Source organism: Felis catus, chromosome B1 (assembly GCF_018350175.1).
Source record: "Felis catus isolate Fca126 chromosome B1, F.catus_Fca126_mat1.0, whole genome shotgun sequence".
Taxonomy (NCBI): Eukaryota; Metazoa; Chordata; class Mammalia; order Carnivora; family Felidae; genus Felis; species Felis catus.
Window position 1 is genome coordinate 137,142,810 of NC_058371.1, and position 23,939 is coordinate 137,166,748.

At 35.6% G+C, this 23,939-nt stretch overlaps 1 protein-coding gene across 2 annotated transcripts in view; it reads right to left on the reverse strand.

The window, feature by feature from the left end:
* Positions 1–3,009: 3,009 nt before the first annotated feature.
* The window catches only part of COPS4 (COP9 signalosome subunit 4), a 42,266-nt gene continuing 21,336 nt past the window's right edge, over positions 3,010–23,939 (reverse strand). Inside the window, exons 5-10 of one of the 2 annotated variants that reach the window (XM_003985225.6) lie at positions 22,076–22,229; positions 21,760–21,910; positions 17,927–18,097; positions 11,706–11,821; positions 9,520–9,604; positions 3,010–3,530 (exon numbers count right to left, since the gene is read on the reverse strand). In XM_003985225.6, the coding sequence (XP_003985274.1) occupies positions 3,397–3,530; positions 9,520–9,604; positions 11,706–11,821; positions 17,927–18,097; positions 21,760–21,910; positions 22,076–22,229 (811 nt within the window). In that variant the 3' untranslated portion in view covers positions 3,010–3,396. The remainder of the gene's footprint in view (positions 3,531–9,519; positions 9,605–11,705; positions 11,822–17,926; positions 18,098–21,759; positions 21,911–22,075; positions 22,230–23,939) is intronic. The other variant, XM_003985226.6, reaches the window with a different exon arrangement.

Here is a 23,939-nt window from a genome sequence, read left to right on the forward strand (position 1 = left end):
ATACTGGTAATATATTTTCTATTAAGTATGATGTTAGCCACAGGATTTTTTGTAGATTCTCAATCTTAGGAATAAATAATCTAGCAATCTATTTTCTCACCATTTTAAAAAATGTTTATTTGTGCTTGCTTCGGCAGCACATATACTAAAAAATGTTTATTTTTGAGAGAGAGACAGAGAGACAGACACAGAGCATGAGTGGGAGAGGGGCAGAGAGGGGGAGATACAGAATTCAAAGCAGGCTCTAGTCTCTGAGCTGTCAGCTCAGAGCCCGACCTGGGGCTCAAACTCGTGAACCGTGAGATCATGACCTGAGCACCTGAGCCAAAACTAAGAGTCAGATGCTTAACCTACTGAGCCACCCAAGGTGCCCAGTTTCTCATCATTAATATGATGTCAGTAATAGGTTTTTCTGTAAATGTTATCAAGTTGAGGAAGTTCTCTATCCCTAGTTGCCTGAGAGTTTTTATCATGAATAGGTGTTGGATTTTGTCAGATGCTTGTTGTTTTTTTTTTCTGTGCCTGTTGATACAACCATATGATTTTTCTTTAGCTTGTAGATTCTCTTAGAATATCAAATATATATATATATATATTTAAAAATTTGACAGTAGTTGTCTTCCAGTTTGCAATATACATTTCAAGTAATCTAAATTCATGTTTAAATAACGCTGTACTGTTTCATGGGTAGTGCAGGAATCTTAGAATATTCCCAATTCCTGCCTCCCATCATTGTTGTCAATTATTTTACTTACCATACAGTATAAACATTCAAAAATGGTTACCATTGTTAGTTGGAACAAAGTTATCTATTAGACCAAGTAAAATCTTTTTTTAAATATTTTATTTTACCTTCATCTATTTGTCCCCTGATGCTCTTCCTTTACCCAAGTATCATTTCCTTTGCTCTGAAGAACTTTTAGCGTTTCTTATAAGGCAGGTGTCCTGGCAACAAATTTCTTTAGTTTTTCCTCAGAGAGTCTTTATTTTTCTTTCACTTTTAAAGGATAATTATGCTGGATTAATATCCTACATTGGTAAGTTTTTTCTTTCACCATCTTAAATATCTACAGTTTCTTGCTTGCATGGTTTCTGACAAGAAATCCAGTATAATTCTTATTCATGTTCCTTTACAAAAAAGATTTTTCCCCCCCAGCATCTTTCAAGATTTTCTTGTCTTTGTTTTTTTGCAGTTTAAATATGATATGCTTAGGTGTAGATTTTTTTGGTATTTATCATGCTTGCTGTTCTCTAAGCTTCCTGGGTCCGTGGTTTGGTGTCCCCATCATTAATTTTGGAAAATTGTTAGCCAGTATTGTTTCAAATATTTCTTCTGTTCCTTTCTCCCTGGTATCCCCATTATGCCTATGTTACCATTTATATAATTGTCCCATAGTTGTTGGATATTGTTTTTCTTTTTCTTTTTTTTTTTTTTCCTATTTGCATTTCAGTTTGGGAAGTTTTTACCTACATATCTTTAAGCTCACTGGTCTTTCTTCAGGGTGTGTTCAGTCTGATGATTAGTCCATCAAAGACATCTCCATTTCTGTTTTTTATTTCTAACATTTCCTTTTAATTCTTACAGTTTTCACCTCTCTACTTACATCACCCATCTCTCTACTTACATTGCCCGTTGCCTACTTTTCCCATTAAAAACCCTTAGCAAATTAATCATAGCTATTTTAAATTCTTGGTCTAATTAATTCAAACATCCCTGCCACACCTGTCTGATTCTGATGCTGGACTTGTGTCTTCAAATTGTGTTTTTGTTTTTGTTTGTTTGCTTTTTCATTATGCCCCTTGCAGTTTTTTGGTTGAAAGGCAGACATAATGTATCAGGTAATAGGAACTGAGGCAATTAGCCTTTTAGTATAAGGTTTTATATTAATCTGAGTAGGAGCTGGGTTGCATTTAATGTTTGCTATACCTGTGTCAGAGACTTCTGTTTCCTCTATTTTCGTTTGTATTCTTCCCTGTTGTATTGTTTACCTAAGACTTCTTTCTTAAGGAGTGTGTCCTGCAGCTCATGAATTCCACTATTATTACACTGGAGCCCTGTTTGATGGAACAGATTTGGGAAGCAATGTATAATCTTTGATTCTATCTCTGTTTTTTACTAACTGAGTCCCTGGGCTGTGACCTTCAGAAACCTCCCGCCACCTTCTCTTACATGACACAAGAAGACTCAAGAGGGCTAGAACTGTATAACTGCACTTGCCCCATGTCAGACAAGGCTCTGGTAATGGTATTTTTCCTTAGAGGGCAGGTCTTTGTCATGGAAAATCATCCAGGTGTATTTCAAAATAGTTACTTTCCCCTCCCCTCCCCTGCCCTGCCTGAAAAACAAGGGGATCCCAATCATGCTCCTGAGACTCTGATGGGGTTCCTGGGGATGAATCCTAGAAAGTGTAGGGGTTCTCCTAAGAGTGGGCCCTCAGGGGGCTTTAACCTTCCAGCTAGTTTACACTCAGCCTCCAGTAACTTGTCAGTTACCGTTTCACGGTTCATATCAGTTACTGCTCCAGAAGCTTCTGCTCCCAATAAGTTCTCTCAACTGCGATTCTACCTGCCTGTCTTTCCATTTTGTGGTGGTCTGTCCCGTGGCCTCAATTCTCCGGTGGAAATAAGAGAAGCCATTGATTTTCAGCCCGTTCAGCCTTTTTCTTACTGTGAAAATGGAGTCAGGCCCTCCAAGCTCTTCACATGTTGGAGCTGAAACTGTAACCTGCCCACAAATTTTTTTAAGAAGTCCTTTCCCCATTTTCCCTATAAAGCTAGCCTGCAATAATCCTGAGAGGCCTTCCCTGATCTCTCTGCTACCCAAAAAGCTCCTCCCCATGTGATCTAGTACTTGGTGCAACTGCAAGTATTACGCATACCATCTATCGGCTCTGTGACTCTGAATGCCTGGAGAACAGGCATTACGGTCTGTCTTTGCATTTCTAGCATATGGTATAAATCGATGACTGTTGCATTGAAAGGAAAAATGAACAAAACACCATTCACTAATTAGAAACAAAGTACTACTTTTATTTGGCTCACTTCTCCATTTATTAGAATTACCACATTTGGAGAGGCACAAAGCACTTAAGTTTTACATGACTACAAAGTTATCACAAATCCCAAACTTTTTAGCCACAGATATTTCACTTACTCTGTTTAAAGAAAAAGCTTTCAAAACATTTGAGTTAGCTTGATACATAGAGACCCTGAATATATGGTAACTACATATTTTTAAATGCTTGCACTTTCTGTTCTAATGTCTTCTTTAAATGGAATCCAGCATAAAAGGGATTGAAATACGTAAGGTCATGATGCAAATGCTTTGGAGAGACAGTGAAATTAATCTGTACAACATTGAAAAAGATGTAGTGTGCACAGAAGTTTTGTAAGGATTCACTGAGCCATCTGGGCTTCCATGGCTTGTGCTGTCCATTCTGGTGCTGTCTGGCTAATTTTCTCCAAAAGGTTATTCACTTGGAAACAAAGTGACTGGATCTGTTTGTCCCACGTTGGCAGGGCTTCTCGTGCTAAACAAAAAAAGAAAAACGTACAGAGTTTACTCCATACATTACTCCATATATTCATATGGAATGTGAGTTAAAAGATAATTTATAGCAGTATTAATTTTAAAAGTTTCTTCTGAAAATCTTGGCTAATAAAGTTAAAGCTAATTAAGCAATAATTAAGGAAAGTACCCAAATTACTGGCACATGGTATAAAACAAAACCAAAACACATACACGTAGATACATATTATTATTCAAGAAAACAAAATAAAACCAACCAATCAAAGCACCTCAGTCACAAAAACCACCACAATAAAAGCCTCACTGAGCCATCTCATCACCAGTTTTTCTTGATTCACAAGACACTGCCACCTACTGGAGAAAGCAAATCTATTTATATAGTCAAAACTGTCTCTACTTGACTCTGAAGGACACATATTTTACTGATTAAACAAAAACCAAAAAAATTCATCATGAAAACACAAGGTTTTTCTCTATACCAGCAATATACAGTTAGAAATGATGAACTCATGGGTGCCTGGGTAGCTCAGTTGGTTAAGCATCCGACTTCAGCTCAGGTCACGATCTCACGGTTCGTGAGTTCCAGCCCCGCGTGAGGCTCTGTGCTGACAGAACTGGGAGCCTGCTTCAGATTCTGTCCCTCTCTCTGTGCCCCTTCCCTGCTCGTACTCTGTCTCTCCCTCAAAAAATAAATAAACAAAGAAAGAAAGAAATGATAGACTTGGGGAACATCAATTCAAAATAGCACCCAAATTTACAAAAATAGGCACAGAATTAATGAAAAAAACTAAAATAAAAAAATTTTAATAAAGGACATAAAATAACTTTAGACACAAACCATGGTCCCAGATGGAAAGATGCAGTATCATAAAAATAACAGTCCTTCCCTATCAATATATACATTTTAAAAACTTACAAAGATAATCACCCTGATCTCTGTTTTGCTTTCTACATAGGATAAAGTTATTAACTACAGAAGAAATGATGTTTGAGAACAGTCAAGAGAATTTTGCAAATTAGAAACAGTGGCAACATTGTAGGGTATCTCTACAGTGGAATGTTATTCAGCCTTAAAAAGGAAAAAAGGAGTATGTTAAGTTAGAGAAGTCAAAAGCTCACTTAGTGTATGACTGCATTTACACGAAGTATCCAGAATAGGTAAATCCATAGAGATAAAATTCAGACTTGTGGCTGCCAGGGGCTGGGAGGAGAAATGAGGAGTAACTGCTTACTGGGCACAAGATTTCCTTTTGGGAAGATGAAAATGTTTTGGAACTAGGTAGAGTGGGTGGTTGCAAAACACTGTGAACATACTAAGTGCCAATGAATTGTTCACTTTAAAATGGTTAATGTTATGTGAACTTCAATTCAACAAAAATACATTAGTAGATGGGTAGGAGATGCTTTTCCAACAGTAAGATTTAGTCTAAATTTGTTTATTACCATATTGTTTCAGATCAGTGGAAAGAAACTGATAATAGAAAGAGACCCAAACATACATGTGGAAGCTAATATAGGTCAAAGATCAGAAAGTAAGTTTTACCTAATAAATAGCACTTGCAAATTAACAATACATCTTAAAAAAAAGACAAACTAGCCCATACCTTAAAATTATATACAAAAATGAACTATAGACAGATTAAATTTCTAAATATAAAACAGTAAATAAAAATATTAGAAGAAATTTTAGAAAAATATTAGTTTTACCCCAAGGTAAGTAAGACCTTTTAAATTAATACAGGAAACTAAAAAGCCATAAAATTAAAAAGTGACATATTTGGCTACATAAGAATTTTATTTTTTTTCATTAAAAAAATTTTTTTTAATGTTTTTATTTATTTTTGAGACAGAGAGAGACAGAGCATGAGCAGGGGAGGGGCAGAGAGAGAGGGAGACACAGAATCCGAAGCAGACTCCAGGCTCTGAGCTGTCAGCACAGAGCCCAACGCGGGGCTTGAACCCACGGTCTGTGAGATCATGACCTGAGCTGAAGTCGGACGCCTAACCGACTGAGCCACCCAGGCGCCCCTGGCTGCATAAGAATTTTAAACTGTGTTTATGGTATGCATTGCCTTACTTCAAAAACACGACTGACAGAATGGTAAAAAATATTTGTACACATTAACAAAAAAGAGTTTAAATTATCATTAAACCAAAAGCTATAGCAAATTGATGCTGAGAGATCTGAAGGAGAGGTGTGGGGCCAGGAAAGAAACAGACCAGAACTAACATCAACTCCACAGAAGAGGAAATGCTAATGGCCAGTAATACATGGAAAGATATTAAACTTCCCCAGTACCAAGGAAATGCACATTAAAACAATAATGTAGTATTTCCCCCCACAATTAGCAAAAGATAAAAAGAGGAACAATATATAGCTGTTGAACATTTCATTTCCTCATATTGGTGAAAGTGCAAATGGCTACACCTTTCTGGAAAGCAAACTGGCAGTATCCATTAAGGATCAAAATACATATGTCCTTTGATGGAATGTTATCACTTTTGAGACCTTGCTCTATAGAAGTAAGTGTACCATATATAAAGATATGCACAAGGAAACCACTTGAATGTTCATCAATAGGTGAACAGTTGAACTCTATGAAATTCTACATAGCTATTAAAACAAATAAATTAGATTTATGTCTACTGACTTGAAAATATGTGCATGATTATTTCAAAAAGTCTGTAGAACACTGTGTGCTTAAAATTATTTTTAAGTTAAAAAAAACTATGTTTTTCACATATCTATATAAGCATATAGAAGCTTTAGATTAGTACTAGTTATGCAAGGGGGAGAAAAGATATGATGAACTCTTATCTTTGTTTATAGTTGCAATACTTGTTATTATGAACATATTTTTCATGGCAATTCTTTAAATTAAGAAAACTGGAAAGAATATTACTCTATCAAGCTGTCCTTTCACTTGGTGACACGTCTGCTAAACTATTCATTATGTACTGTTTGTTTTTCCAATACTTATTTACTTCCCACTAAGAATGTGTGGGGCACTGGAACACATGTTCCATATATGATGAGAACAAAAGAGACTTAATATCTACCAGCAGGAAGCTTAGCTGGGAAGCAAAAACTGACATTTAGACAAATGGTTACAGAAATAAAAATAACTGATTAATGCTAGGAAGAAATTCAGAGTGACCAAAGAATATAGAACTATAAGCCATACCTAACCTGGAGAGTCAGGAAAATCATTACCAATTAACGTTGCTCAAACTAAGACACGGGAACAAAAATAGCTGAGAGGATGCTGGTGGAGAGAAGTGGGTATTTCAGAATGTCTGATGTGGGAAGGAATTTATAGTGCTAGAAAGAAACAAAAAGACCTATGTGGTTGGATTAGAAAGAGAAAGTTATAAAGATCAGGCAGCACCTGTTGACTTCATAGAACTTTGTTCTATAAGCCATGGGGAAAGCCATTCATTACAGTGCCAAAGAAAAGAGTAACATGACCTAACAATTTGTTTTTTATATTTGTTTTGTTTGTTTGCATTTAAAAAAAATAAAGATCACAATCATTCTGGCTATACTACAGCAACTGGACTAGAAAGGAGCAATTGTAGATGTGAGGGAAAAAGCCCAGAAGGTGGGAGAGGCTTCACAATAGGCTAGTGACAGTAAGAAATGAAGACAAGTATGTGGATTCCAGATACACGCAGGAGGTAAAACTGAAAGGATTCTGGGCAGTGAAGAAGAGGGGTCAAGGATAAGAAATGCTGGAGAAAGTGAATAATGTAGCTTTTGGCTGGCTGGTTGGTTGGCTGGCTGGCAGGTTGTGGGATGGAGGCAGGAAGGAGACATGGTGAATTCAGTTTTGGATATGTCCATTCTGAGATGTCCAACAATCAGTCCGGTGGAAAATACAATTAGCACCACTAGGTCTAGGACTCAGAAGAGAAATTTACACTAGAAAGGCAAATCTGAGCATTGTCTGCACAAAGATAGCAACTGAATCAATGGGAACAGATGAGATTACCAAGGAAATTTAGTAGAGTGAGGAGGAAAAGGCCTTGGGAATAAGCCCTAAGCAACTCCAATATTTACACTTAAAGGCACTACAGAATCTACGAAGAGGACTGGAAGAATACCTGGAGGAGGAGGGAAAGCAGGAGAAGGGGGTGAAGGAGACGACAAAAGCCATGATGGCACAGGGTGGTGGGGACAGTTCAAAAAGGAGTAAAGGATCAATGCTATTCGATAATGCTAAAAAATTAAAATGAGGTCTGAAAGATAAAAGTCTTTTTGCTAAAATGGGAGAGACCCAAGTAAGTTTAAATATTAAAAAAAATTTTTTTTAAGTTATTTATGTTTTGAGAGAGAGAGAGATAGAGACATGCAGGGGTGAGGCAGAGAGGAGAGACAGAATCCCAAGCAGCTTCTGCATCACCAGCGCAGAGCCCAACGTGGGGCTTGAACTAATGAACTGCAAGATCATGACCTGAGCTGCGATCAGAGTCGGATACTTAGAACTGACTGAGCTACCAGGTGCACAGCCAAGTATGTTTAAACACTGATGGAAAGAAGCCAACAGAGCAAGCAAGGGTGAAAACTGACAAAACAATGGCTAATTTTAGGTTCCTAAAAACCTGTTTTTGAGGGATAGGGGCAGCAGTCAAAGAAGGGAGCCAAAGCACAAGGAGAAGAACTGGAAAGGAAGACAGAACACACTTCCAGCAAAACACAAAGGAGGAAAAGGTAGAACTAGATGATATTTAAAATTCAGAAGGTTTTTTTTTTTTTTTTTTTTGATGTCTACTTATTTTTGAGAGAGAGACAGAGTGTAAACAGGGGAGGGGCAGAGAGAGAGAGGGACACACAGAATCCGAAGCAGGCTCCAGGCTCTGAGCTGTAAGCATGGAGCTTGTTGCAGGGCTCAAACTCACACACCCGAAGATTGTGACCTGAGCTGAAGTCAGACACTTAACCGACTGACCCACCCAGGTGCCTGTAAAATTCGGAAGTTTTATAAATCAGATAAAGAAGTTAATTTAATTTCACCCTGACAGATTTTTTTTTTCTGTGAAATATGAAACAAGGTTTGCTGCTGAGAATGAAGGAGAAAAGCCAGAGATTTAAGAAAAATGAAATCTGAAATACCCCTTGCAGAGTAGAAAAGAAGAGTAGCCTAGAGAAATGTATCAAGAATCCCAGGTACTGCTGAGAACCCAAGACCTTGACTTTGCAGTGGTATCAATCTCCAGCAATGTTAGTTAGCTACTCACATACTGGAATGAAAAAGATGGAGAATGGGTTCATCCCAGCTGAAGTTTTGCTGGACAGCCAGAACAAAAAGTTAACAGGCAAGTGATCTAGGGCATTTGTGAAACAGTAACTGGAATAATGAATCATGGAATCCATGGATGGAAAAGAGTAGTAAAGACAAAAAAGGGCTGAGCTGACTGGAAAAAAGTAAAAGTTAATGGACTGGAGGCTCGAAGGTAGTCAAGGAAGAGCTAAAGTGGAAGCAACTGACACAGACTGCTAGAAAGACAGGGAAAACGTTGTGAGAATGGGGCATTTCAAATTGAAACTTTACAGGTAGAACAGTTCCAGTTATAGGAAGGTCCAGGGTGTAAAGAGGTAGGAATAGGGGCTGAGGAGGTAATACACAATGAGAGAGTCAAGAGATCAACTTATCTGTCTGTCTCTACTAATTTAATGAGCTGCTGAAGAGGAAATCAACTGGCATTCCCACATGCCTGATACATGGTATGTGGTTAATCTATGTTTGATGGGTAAATGAAAAAACTGGTAAGACCATTCCATCTTCCAATTTTTCTTCAGCATAAAAAATGCTGTATTAAATAGATTCTTAAATATAAGCTCATAAAAATTATTCTAAATTATTTCTTTGGAAAATGAGCTCATTCTAGTAGTAATATGCTGGGTTAAAGGAAATTGTTCAACGTGTCTTAATCACAAATATACAACCGTTTACTGCCATTTCATTATGACAGAAATAAGCAAAACTTACTTTCAAAATGAACTATTCCATCAATCTGATCAATAAATCCATTCATACGTCCTTCTGTTATCATTTGTGATGCTATCTTTTCTGCCTGTAAAAGAAAATCCAAAAAAAATTCTCACAAACTTTAATTATCATATCCAACCGTTAGTTACTCACATATAGAAGAACTGAAATCTCTTGGTTTAGCTACCCACATGCTTTTCGTATGCATTCATCTGCTGTCCATTACAACAGTGAATCTAGTAAAGCTGCCTATTTTATTCCCCAATTCTCCCTGGGAATAATCGATTACTTTAAGTTAACTGGGATGTTTTTCTTGTTGTCAGATTTTGGACGAGAATCTAGTGATCTTAACAACTTTTTCCTCTGCTTAAAATCAAACTAACAATTTTTCTTCTTACTGACATGCATACACAGGAACACCCAAAGTAGTTTTTCCTTTTACTTCATCTAAATTTTCACAGTGTTTATCACCTAAAAAATTCTTTAAGAAAGTGGGGTGCCTGGGAGACTCAGTCAGTTAAGTGTCCAACTTCGGCTCAGGTCATGATCTCAGTTTGTGAGTTCAAGCCCCGCATCAGGCTCTGGGCTGACACCTCAGAGTCTGGAGCTTGCTTCGGATTCTGGGTCTCCCTCTGTCTCTGCCACTCCCCCACTCACACTCTGTCTCTCTCTCAAAAATAAACAAACATTTAAATAATAATAATAATAAATTCTTTAAGAAAGTAATATTTTTGAAGAAAAAATTATAAGGAGGAATGATCTTCAAATTTGAGATTTGAGATTAAGGGGCGTCCGGCTGGCTCAGTAGGTAGAGCATGCGACTCTTGATCTTGTAGTTAAGAGTTCAAGCCCCACATTGGGTGTAGAGCGGTTACTTAAAAAAATAAAAGCAATCATTCATTAAAAAATTATAAATAAATAGGAATTAAAAGAGGATTTAAAAGACAATTAAAGGGAACCAAAAGGTCTTCTACCTAGTTCCTAAAGACATGTTTCATATTTATTATATGTAAGAAAACTGGCTTATGACTTAGTCATTTTAGTAATTCTGACCATCTTCATGATTAATCCTAAACAGACTGTGACTAGCATTTATTGTTAAATATATATTCACTTCCCTAAGTGTCAGCCTAAGAAAAAGTATCTTTTAATGGTAACTTAAGCTTTGGTTCCCAAATTGTTCCACTTCTTGTACTGTGTATTAAATATGCACAAGTAAAGGAACCATGTTAGGAATTCTATATTAAAATTTCTCAACAGATAAAAGGGGATGTAATCATTACTACATGACTGTAAGGTATGCAAGTTAGGTAAATGTAAGGTTGATTGCTTGTTTTTACTCTTATTTAAAATTAAGAGAATGTTTTGTAAATGATACCTGAAATACCCTCTACGTACTATTGGTACTTTGTTGGTATTTGTACACAGCCAATCAAACTCTTATCGTGACTAAAAATGAAATTAATTTCCTAGTAACTCAGTCAAATTAAGATAAATCAAGCAGAAAAGTTACAAGAGAATAGCCTGGAGAATTACCACAGTCATTCTTTCAAAGAGATGAAATATTTAACCTGTGAGTCAATCCAGAGCAGAAAAAAGTAAGGCATGTATCAAAATCTTAAGTTTGTCAGAAATCAGAAACTACAATGAACTGGATTTAAACAGACACCACTCGAAATGGGTATCACAACCCAAAACCCCTTTAAGATTTTCATTCTGGTTCACTTTATCATAAAATACAGGGGCGCCTGGGTGGCGCAGTCGGTTAAGCGTCCAACTTCAGCCAGGTCATGATCTCGCGGTCTGTGAGTTCGAGCCCCGCGTCGGGCTCTGGGCTGATGGCTCAGAGCCTGGAGCCTGCTTCCGATTCTGTGTCTCCCTCTCTCTCTGACCCTCCCCCGTTCATGCTCTGTCTCTCTCTGTCCCCCCAAAAATAAATAAACGTTGAAAAAAAAAATTAAAAATAAATAAATAAATAAATAAAATACAGTTTAAAAGAAGCAAAAAACAAAGACAATTCCGTTACAGTACTATTGTAACATTCAAATAATTTATTTCCATTTTCCTGAGGTTTTTATGTGTATTTTTATTGTAGTTGCCAATACTTATCAATTACATATTTTCTTACTACAGCAATAGTTTAGTCTCTTAACTTCTTTTTTTATATATTAGAAACAAGAAAATACCTTAGCTGCAGGAATCTCTAAAAGAGCTCCAAGTTCTTCAAAGGTAATATTATTATATAATTTGCTTGCAGACAACAAATTGTGTTCAATAACAGCTCTGTCCAAGATGCTAGAACCTTAAATAAATATAAATTAGACAGTTTTAAGTGAGACTTGTCTTACGCTTTTAAAATACTCATCCTTTTTTTCTAAAAACTTCTAGACACATAACAACCCATAATCATTGTCTTTATTCCTCTTACCAAATTTTAAAAGTAAGGAAAATGCCTTATTTAGTAGAGTTTAAATAGTATACAATTAAATACAAATAACATATTTAGAAAATGAGTGACTAGCAAATAGTTACTAACTGGCTGAATGGATTTAACCCTTAAGGTTTGAAGTTTTACTTCCTTATGGTAGCTGTCAGATTGATTAACTTTACTTTTCTTGGTAGGAGCACAAACTTTTGTTAGCAACCTGTTCTACAAGCTTGATAAAGTCAGTGCATGTACAGCTCAGTAGAAATACCTGTTTTCTTTTGGTCACTCCGTAAGTACCTTACCATGATGCAAAGATGAGAAATGTCTGGAAGGTAGGGCCAGCTAACCATGAGAGATCAGCCATAGCATCCTCCCTTAAGTGAAGTAATATAAGGCCTGATGAAGCACTGGACACAAGGCCCCATTCTGAAGGTGCCTGACTTGCTAGGCTCACCCAATTCTTTTTTTTTCTTTCCAGTTTTATGGAGATATAATTGACATATAATATTGTTGTTTTTTTAATTACAAGGATTTTTTCAAATTTTTAAAAAAATTCCAGTTAGTTAACATACAGCGTAACATTAGTTTCAGGTGTAGAATCCAGTAATTCCTCATTTCCATACACCACCCTGTGTGCAACACAAGTGCACTCCTTAATCCTCACCACCATTTAACCAATCCCCCACCCCGCCCACTTCCCCTGCAGTAACCCTCAGTTTGTTCTCTATAGTTAAGAGTCTGTTTTTCTAGTTTGCCTCTCTCCCCCCATCCTCACCCCATGTTCATCTGTTTTGTTTCTCAAATTCCAAATGAATGAAGTCATATGGCATTTGTCTTTCTCTGACTTATTTTACTTAGGATAATATTCTCTAACTCCATCCACGTCATGGCAAATGGCAAGATTTCACTCCGGTGGATGAGTAATACACACACACACACACACACACAACATCTGTATCCATTCGTCAGTCGATGAACATTTGGGCTCTTTCCATACTTTGGCTATTGTTGACAGTGCTGCCATAAACATCAGTGGACACGTATTCCTTTTGAATCAGTAGTTTTTTTTTTTTTTTAATTTTTTTTAACGTTTACTTATTTTTGAGACAGGGAGAGACAGCATGAATGGGGGAGGGTCAGAGAGAGAGGGAGACACAGAACCCGAAACAGGCTCCAGGCTCTGAGCTGTCAGCACAGAGCCCGACACGGGGCTCGAACTCACGGACCACAAGATCATGACCTGAGCTGAAGTCGGATGCTTAACCGACTGAGCCACCCAGGCGCCCCAGTAGTTTTATATTCTTTGGGTAAATACCGAGTAGTGCAATTGCTGGGTTGTAGGGTAGCGCTATTTTTAACTTTCTGAGGAACTTCCGTACTGTTTTCCAGAGCAGCTGCACCAGTTTGCATTCTTACCAGCAGTGCAAGAGGGTTCCCCCTTCTCCGCATTCTCATCAACATCTGTTGTTCTTGTGTTGTTAATTTTAGTCATTCTGACAGATATGAGGTGATATCTCATTGTGGTTTTAATTTGTATTCCCCTGATGATGAGTAATGTTGAGCATCTTTTCATGTGCCTATTAGTTTTCTGTATGTCTTCTTTGGAAAAATGTCTCTTCATGTCTCCTGCCCATTTTTTTACTGAATTATTTGTTTTTTGGGTATTGAATTTTGTTAAGTTCTTTATATATTTTGGATACTAACCCTTTATCAGATGTGACCTGTATTAGTTTAAGGTATACAACATAATGATTGATATATGTACACACTGTGAAATGATTATCACCATAAGTTCATATAGCATCCATCACCTCAAACAATTTTTTTCTTGTGGTGAGAACTTTTAAAATCTACTCTCTTAGCAACTTTCAAATATAAAGACCTAAATAAATGGGAAAATAGAAAGACCTAATACTGTTAAGATGGCAACAGTCCCCAGGTTTGTCTATGGAGTCAGTGGAATCCCTATCAAAATTCCAGCTGGCTTCTTTGCAGAAACTGACAAACTGATTTTAATTTAAAAAAACTTTTTTTAAGTTTATTTATTTATTTTGAGAGTCGGGGAGGGACAGAGAGAGACGGAGAAAGACAATCCCAAGCAGGCTCTGTGCTGATGTGGGGCTTGTGAGATCAGTTTGTGACATCATCACAGTTTATGAGCTCATGACCTGAACCAAAATCAAGAGTTAGACGCTGAACCAACTAGGCCAACCAGGCGCCCCCCTCCCCCAATTTTGTTAAGTAGGCTCCATGCTCAGCATGGAGCCCAACATGGGGCTTGAACTCAAGACCTTGAGATCAAGACCTGAGCTGAGATCAAGAGTCAGGCACTTAACCGACTGAGCCACCCAGGTGTCCTGACAACTGATTTTAGAATTCAAAGAGAATTCTAAACTGATTTTAGAATTCAAAGAGAAGCCAAAACAATATCGGAAAAAAAGAAACCAAAAAACAAAAAAAACAAAAAAAACTTGCACATCCTGATTTCAAAACTTACTACAGAGCAACCAAAGGGCACATGGGTGGCTCAGTTGATTGAGCATCTGACTCTTGATTCTGGCTCAGGTCATGCATGATCTGATGGTTCGTGGCTTTGAGCCCTGTGTCAGGCTCTGTGCTGATGGTACAGAGCCAGCTTGGGATTCTCTCTCTCCCTTTCTTTGCCTTTCCCCCACTCGTGCTCTCTCCTCCTCTCTCAAAATAAATGAATAATTAAAAAAAAAAAAAAAAAAAGAGCAACCAAGATAGTGTGGTACTGGCATAAAGATAGGCATATAGAATAAAGGAAAAGAACTGAAATTCCAAAAATAAACTCTCACATTTATGGTCAACTGATTGCCAACAAGGATGCCAAAATAATTCAATGGGAAACTTCTAGTCTTTTCAACAAATGGTGCTGGGACAACTGGATACCTACATGGAAAGAGTAAAAATTGGACCCCTATCTTACACCATATGTAGAAATGAACTCAAATGAATGTAAGAGCTACAACTATAAAACTTACAGAAAAAAACATGGCAAATCTTCACGACCTTGGATTAGGCAATGGTTTCCTAGATAGGATACTGAAAGCACAGCAAAAACAACAACAACAAAAAAAACCCAGATAAACTGGACTTCATCAAAATTAAAAACTTTAATGTTTCAAAGGACACCATCAAAAAAGTGAAGAAACAACACACAGAATGGAAGAAAATATTGGCAAATCATCTGATAGTGATCAGGTCTAGAATATATAAAGAATTCCTACAATTCAGTAATAAAAGGACAAATAACTCAATTTAAAAACTGAAAAAGGATCTGAGTAGACTTTTCTCTAAAGATATAAAAATAGCCAATAAGTACACAAAAAAACTCTTCAACATCATTAAACCTAAGGGAAATGCAAATCAAAATGACAAGATACCACTTCATACACACTAGGATGCCTAAATCAAAAAGACAGATAATAAATGTGGGCCAAAATAAGGAGAAATTAGAACCCTCACACACAGCTGGCAGGAATATAAAAAGGAACAGCTATTTTGAAAGCAGTCTGGCAACTTTTCAAAAGACTAAACACAGAGTTATCATACGACCCAGTCATTCCAATCCTAGGTGTATAACCAGAAGAATTAAAAACCTGTGTCCATACAAAAACTTGTACATGAATGTTCATAGCACCATTATTAATAGCCCCAAAGTAAAAATAACCTAAATTTCCAGCAACTAATGAAGAAATAAAATGTGGTATATCCATATAACAGAATACTATTTGGCAATAAAAAGGAATAAAGTACTGATAAATGCTACAACATGGATAAACATTTTGCTAAGTGAAAAGTCAATCACAAAAGGCTACATATTGTGTGATTCCATTTACATAAAATGCCCAACACAGGCAAATCTATTGAGCAGAAAGGAGATTAGTAGTAATGTTATACAACTCCAGGAATATACCAAAAAACAATTAATTGTAATGAAAAAAAAAAAAAGTCTCAAGATTGCTAATGTATGTTTGTAATGCCAGTAGACAAAAAATGTCCATGGGTGCTTGGGTGGCTCAGTCATTTAAGTGTCCGACTTCAGCTCAGGTCATGATTTCACAGTTTGGGAGTTCAAGCCCCACATCGGGCTCTGTGCTGACAGCCTGGAGCCTGGAGCCTGCTTCAGATTCTGTGTCTCCCTCTCTCTCTCTCTCTGCCCCTCCCCCACTCATACACTCTCTCTCTCTCTCTCTCTCTCTCTCTCTCTCTCTCTCAAAAATAAACATTAAACAAAAATATTAAACAAAAATGCCCAAAAGAAATAAATAAGGAAAGCAATAAGGTCTAAAGTAAGGAAAGCAATAAGGTCTAAAATGGAAGAAGATGACAAAACACCTGTCCTCTCTATATAGTCCCACATGAGAAATCTGAGAATCATTTGCATCCTCAGAGGTCCTAGTGAGTCTCTTTCTTTTTAGGAAAGAATTATGTGATTACATTCTTGTCACATTTTTTTTTTCATGGCCAGAAACTCAAAGTCAAATCTGAGGCTTGACTATATCAATTCTGGAAACTTTTTCTTTTTATCTATCTTTTATCTAGTTTGTCAGACACCTTCTTGCAAAAAGAATTTAAAGCTGCTCAGAAGAATATACAGAAGATAAGAGAATTTAAAAGTAGCAACAATCAACATACATACACACACACTATTTACAGTTGGGTTACAAATTTAACAAGTTTTCTAGCAGCCAAGATAAAAAAAAAAACAGTTTATAGTTTGTTTAGTAAGATAAAAACAACTAACTGTTCAGGAGAATCACAACTAACTCTAAGATTGTGAAGGAATTTTTCCTGAGGATCTGCATAACAAATATCCTATAGAAAAAAAAAAAAAAAAACACCTCCTTTAGAAAGAAAGATGAGGATCAACTAGTTTGCTTCTTGATTTTTTTATTTTTATTTTTTTCATGTTTATTTACTTTTGAGAGAGAAGGACAGAGAATGAGTGGGGAAGGGGCAGAAAGAGGGAGACAGAGGATCCCAAGCAGGCTCCACACTGTTGCACAGAGCCTGATGTGGGGCTCAACCTCACAAACTGTGTGATCACGACCTGAGCCAAACTAAGAGTCAGATGCTTAACCAACTGAGCCACCCAGGCCCCCAATTAGTTTGCTTCTTAAAGAACAGATTAAATGAAAGAAATTCCACAGGAAGTCACTATAATCCCTTCAGCGGTCTGGTTTAACTACAGCCAGTAAGACTGAGTGAAGTGAATACCTTTTAGCAAACCCCTGCATAAACGACTCTTTATAGATAAATTCTCTTTGGTATAGGATGACACTGAATCCAAGGAAGTGAGTCTAACAGATCTGTATGTTTGTTTATCTTGACCTTTTTCATGTTTCTGATGGTCTATGTGTTTACTTTTATTATTATGTATGTTACTGTTATAAGCTTCTTCAAAACCTCTGTAGACAAATGTACACAAAGTAACTGATGCTATAAGCAGACAACTTATTAAAAACTTCTTTTCTGGAATAGGTAGCCTGACATAAGCAAATACATCCTTGAACTAGGAAACACAACACCAAGTTCTATTCTTACAGGCAAAACGTTCACCCTGATTAACCTTAGGCAAGTTACTGTGCCAAATTTTGCTCTACCTAAAATAGGACTGGATAATTATACTCTGTTACAAACTGATGCTTAAGATTAATTAACGTACTTATCGAAGGGTTTGAGTTTTTAAAAAACCAGGTCTATAATTCTGCCCTTACAGTTTCCAAAAATGCATTATTCTACAATATGTTTTCCAATAGGGCTACTTTTATAATTCAAACCCATATTTGTATATTATACTCATCTTCAGTCAATGTAATATTCCTTTTTTGGTCATCAAATGTTGGATAAAAATATTATAGAAAGATATCAAGATGCTTCAAATTTAACACACTTTTCACTAGAGTGTACCTAAATATTTGTTCCCACATATTTATAAGACATGATCATTACCATCAGCTGTAGTTGCTTTTTGGTGAGGCATCAGCATGGCAGCAAATTCTTGAAGCTGATTTCCTCTGATGATTCTGTCTAGGTACATTTTCTCTAGGATCCCATAAGCAGCAAGTTGCTGGCATCTTTCATCCTTAAAAAGGGTAGCTAGCATCCGAGAACGCTGCTGTCCTAAGGGAAACAAATGAGCATCAAATACTCTCACAATCTATTTCCCCAATAAAAAACTATGTTATGACTTCATTCTTGCCTACTAAAATATACAGCCAATTCTCGGGATTTGTGGCAGTTATGTTCTACAAAGTTGTTGCCAATTCCTACTTCTAGGGGAAATACAGGATTAGGCTCCTATGAGCCTCTGGACACACTGTTTTTGTCAACTGATCAATATGTAACCTTGCTTTATGTTACTCTGTTAAAGGTACTTTATTTAATATATATTGTCGGTTATATTTAATATATATTGTCAATTCATCATTGTTCATGATGATACATAAGGAGGGAGTGTCACGATGGCCTACAACGAAAGAAAGCAAATATAACAAACAGCTAAGAAAATTTAGGAAAAAAAAGTCATGAAGGGGGAATAGCCCTGCCAAATAATAAAGCAATAATCAATAAAATAAAATCAATAATACTATGATAATGCCAGTAGCATAGTACTAGTATATCCATAAATAGGCTAATTAACGGAACAGAATACTAGATTTAGAAATCTGTAATGTGCTAAATCAATAGGGGAAAAAAGATTACTTAATAAAAGATACTAGGTCAAATAGCCATTTAGACAAAAAAAAAGGGTAATTCCCTATCTCATTCCCTACACCAAAATAAATCCAAACGGATTAAGACTTGCAGGTAAATTGAAGTGAGAAATAGGCAACATTAATCTAAATTAGTGATTAATCTGGGGCAGGGGGTGGGGGGGTGGCGGTTGGAGATAGTGCCTAGAAGGAAGCATCAAAATAAAATATGAAAGCCTAAAGCAGCAATTCTCAAAGGGGGTCTCCAAGACTCTTCAAGGGATCAGTCGGTGAGCCAATGCTATTTTATAATAGTATAAAAACATCCTTTATGTTTTTCACTGTGTTGGCACTTACACTGCTGGTGCGAAAGCAATGGCGGCTAAAACAGCTGGCACCACCGCACAAATCAAGGCTGTGGCACTGGCAACGAACTGTATTGTGCCACACACTCAACAGTCAAAACAAAAGACAGCTTGCAGCAGAAAGGAGTTATTTTTATTAAGTACCGACATGAGAACACATCTTTTTAATATTCTGTGCAACAAAATGGGAAATGCACGCAAAGCACTTCTGCTGCAAACCGAAGAACAATGGTTGTCCCAAGGAAACCCTGCAAGCTGAACACCATTTATGTAAGACAATGACTAACAGACAAAATGATGGGTTTTCAGACTTGGGTATTTGGTAGATATTTTTTTAAAAATGAACAAAGCAAGCCTATCAAGTCCAACCAACAGTATTTGTTGTCGCTGATAAAATTAGAATTTTTAAGAAACAATCAGAATTTTAGAGAACTTCTATCTGCCACCATGAGCTTGACAGCTTTCCAATAGTTAAAGGTTCTTCTGATAAGATCAGGTGTAATATATTCAAATGTAATTTTTATATGTTGTATAATAAAGTATGTCAATATTTGGATTGCATAACTCAGTGAACCAATAGTATCCAAACAACCAAACATAATGATACAAAATGGAGTAAAGGATCCATTCAAGCGCAAGACAGACCAAGACTTTAACATTAACAAGGTGCAAAAAGTTCATTGATACGGTTTCAGATGCCACACTGCCACTGACCTATAAGAAACTATACCACTGGTCAAGTTAAGTGTAGCATGAAAGAATATCACAATTATCTGAAAAAGTCATCAACATGCCTCCTTTTTCCAATTACACACTGTGAGCTGGATTTTCTTCATATACTTCCTTTAAAACAACATATCAAAGCAGGCTGAATACAGAAGTACTTTTAAGAATTCAGCTTAAAAAAAAATTCAGTTTTTGTCTGTTAAGATAGACATTGATAAGATTTGAAAAGATGTAAAAACAACTTCATTCTCTTAACTTTTTTTACTTTAGAAAATATAGTTATTTGATAAAAATGTCACTTTTTATTTATATGTAATGGACTTATGATTGCTACTTTTAAATGAATTATTATTTTTTAAATTTATTATCTCAATTGCTAATATAGTATCAATAGATATAACCTACATAAGCAAAGGAAAGGGTTCTCAATTTTTCAGTGTAAAGGGGTTCTGAGACCAGAATCTGAGGATGTGGGAAACTAAGGTACTGAAAGAAAACATGTGGGAATTTAAAATACCTAATTTCAGAATAGGAAAGACCTTTCTAAGCAAGGAAACAAAACCCAAAGTCCATTAAAAAAAGAGATTAATACATTTAACCGTATAAAAATAAAGAGTTTCTGCATGGCAAAAATTTCATAGACAAAACCAAAAATGAGACAACAAATTGGGAAAAAAATCGTTAAATTTCTTATATACATGAGGCGCTTTCATAAGTCACCAAGATAAAAACTCAAAGCCTGGCTAATAAACATAAACAGATAATTCATTCAAAAAAATACAGGTTTTTCAATAATGATTTTTCTTAACATATGAAAAGATGCTCAAGAGCATTCCTAGTAAATGAAATGCAAATTAAAACTGGAGTGAAATACTACCTTTTCAACCATTAGCAAAGATGAAAACATTTGGTAATACAGGTGTGAGAAATCAGGTCTGCATGGACACTGTTGCCTGGAAGGTAACACTAAAGGGTGGTATATAATTTCTATCCAAAGTTTAAAGGTATATACCCTGGGACTCAAGAATTTAACCTATATATATATTCATATATGTGCACAATCACTATAGCACTGTTGGTAACTGACTAAATAAATTATGATAAAGCCAAACAATAGAAGATCAAAAAGAATGAGAGATATGTATTGACATATAAAGATCACTGATATATAGGTACAGGAAAAAAACAGGTGGCGAAAGTTTGTATATCATGCTACCATTTATACAAAAAAAAGGTGGGGGGGACACAGACACTTTTACATTGAAGGAAATACAAGTAATTGGTAAAAGCTCGTTAGAACTGGAAGCAGTACCACGTTATGTATTGCCTTTTCAGTAACAAAAATGTAATAAATAAGATCACTGCTTCATAAAGAATGAAATGTGTAGTGTGAACATGTCATTAGGCTCTCAACCAAACACAGATCAAGAATAGACATTCTAAAAATGATTTAGAAAAGCCAGTTTAGAATTACCAGCATTTCTCCTCAAAGCCCTTTCTGCTTTATAAGTTGAGTGATGTACATGCTATAATTTAGTAAAAGAGAACAAAAAATATTTTTCACATTTACCAAAGAAAAGGATAAATGTGAGATCTGAAACTAAGGCTTGAAGGTTAAAAAAGATCTCAAAAGCAGTGTATTATCATCAATCTCTAGATTTTAATTTTAACTTCTCTTTATGTAATTCTCACATAATTTTGTTATTAATTTTTAAGTTATCTATTAGGCGAACTAAACTCCATATTATCTCTCTTAATTACTCCTAACACATGTAGGTAATAAGACTGATACATGCATATTTAAAAAATTTTGAAGTTAACAATCTATTTTATTGCTGTTTTTAACTGTTTAAAGTGTTTAAACTAAATTTACCATAATGGTAGTAATAAGACCTCCCCTTGAAGAATAAATAATTCCTTACTAAATCCTCCAATAATAACAAACCTGAAATTATTAAGCAAAGATAACTGTTTATGAAAGCACAAATTACATGTTTACCTGCTGATGCTAAGATGGTACAGTGCAAAGCATGTTTTAAGGCCTCTAGTCTTTCACTTTCGTGCACTATTGTCTTGTAGGAGAGCTCATTGTACCTTTGTGCAGCTTCAATGAATTTTCTTCTATAATCAAGAACACGTGCATAGCATACCTACAGAGGGGAAAATGTTTCAATTAGGGGGAAAAATTAAAAATCAAAGCAAAAAATAAAAGAGAGAATTTCTAATGCATAACACCATTTATCAGATATCTGGAATATCTCAGTATAGTAGGACTCTCCAATACAAAATTAATTCCAAATCAACTCATCTGTTACCTTATAATGTATCTGTAACTGTTCATTGGTTGATTCATTCTGAAGCAATGATGCTCGATTTATGTAAGCCTCTGCCTGGACTGGGTCATCATCCTCCAGATATAGCCTAGCAATCTTCAGGTAAGTCTCCAACTTATAATCTACATTGTACTGCCTAGGATATAACAGAAAAATATAATGACTAAATATTTTATCAAGAAAATTTTTAGGAGTGGTAAAAAATGTATTTTTCCTCCATACATGCTGTTAATATAAGCATATCAAATTTTTACTGCATTAGAGAAAAATCAAAACAATACTTCCAAAATAAATGTTATTGAATTTTTATTTTATCATCATGATTGCTCCATTGTATTTTAGTTTCCTTTAGTCCTCAAATAATCTCACAGTCAAAGAACTTAAAAGAAAAAATGCCCAGTTTAGGGGTATACCATATACTGGTGCTGGGGCTATTAGTACAACCATCCTGGAAAACCATTTGGCAATATATTCTCCAATCATTCTTTGAATCTTTTAAAATGCATATATTCCTTATCTGCTATATTTTATTTCTAGAAAACAAATCGCAAGAAAATAATAAGGGATGTGCACACATATGTACAAGGAATATTCATTTGTAAAGCTACTCATAAATACGTGTAAGAGAAAAAAATTAGAAATCACCTATTAAGATATTTTTAATAATCAATTAAATTGTGGTACATAAAGATGGTATAATAATATATAGTTATTATACTCATTACTATGTGAAAATAGTCATCATGTGTTTTTGCTAAGTCAAAAAATAGGATAAGACAGCATGGAAGACACCATTAGAAAGTATTTCTATACATATGTATGAAGATGGTAATAGCAATTATTTCTAGGCACTGAGATTCCAGGTGGTTTTCATTTTCTTCTTTATCCCAGTAGCCACATTTTATGCAAGAAATGCACAACTGAACACCTCATCTAATTCAAAACTCACATAATTCACGATTAAGCCTTAGAGAAAAATGAATCTTTTTTATTGCCAGCAAAGTGATGCCACCATGTGGCAAGAACTGAGTTTACAATTTACATGGCCCAACTCTGAAATTAATTCTTTACTTTTTAAATTTTTTATGCAAATTCGAATTTTTTCCACAAGTCATATATTACTGACATTTGGCACTACACTGTTTCCTTTCACAACTCAAATTTACACAAACTGCTATACATAGCACTATACTTTTTTCAATTTTCCAATTTTATGCCAAGTGTATCTATTAAATGTATTACTTTAATTATCAGAATGAATCATAGTTTAAAGAAACGAGTTCTCAACCGTTTATCCAGATTTTACTTTTAATCACTTTTAGGTTAATTTGTTTAGAAAACTTCTAAATTAAAAAAAACAATGGCTAAATTTTTCAGTTCTCTGATATCCTCACAAAGATAATGCTACCAAAATGATAAATCCCATCACTGCAAAGAACAGTATCTAATTTTATATTTATTTCAACTACCAGTGAAAATAAATCAATTGCCCTGTACTAGGAAGAAAATACTCCAGACAGAGTAAGACCAAAGCCAATAAGCCCAGCCTTTTCAAACTATCAAAGAAAAAAGCCCAAATTAACAAGAGGCCTTGGAAAGCAAAATTCAGTATCTACATAACAAAACCATTTTCATAAACTGGTTGCTTTTTCAAGGAGCATCACTGCCTAATAATTTCATAAGTGATGCAGAAAAGCCAAGATGCCTGAAGTAGTGTCTGCCTTATCATCCTTCATAAATATTAATGAAGACCAAAAAAGAATCCCTCATTTCCCTGGTAAAAAAAAGTAGAGAAGCAGATGAAACATTTTTAAGTCATTCACAGTTGGTACTGAGAGGGGAAGTA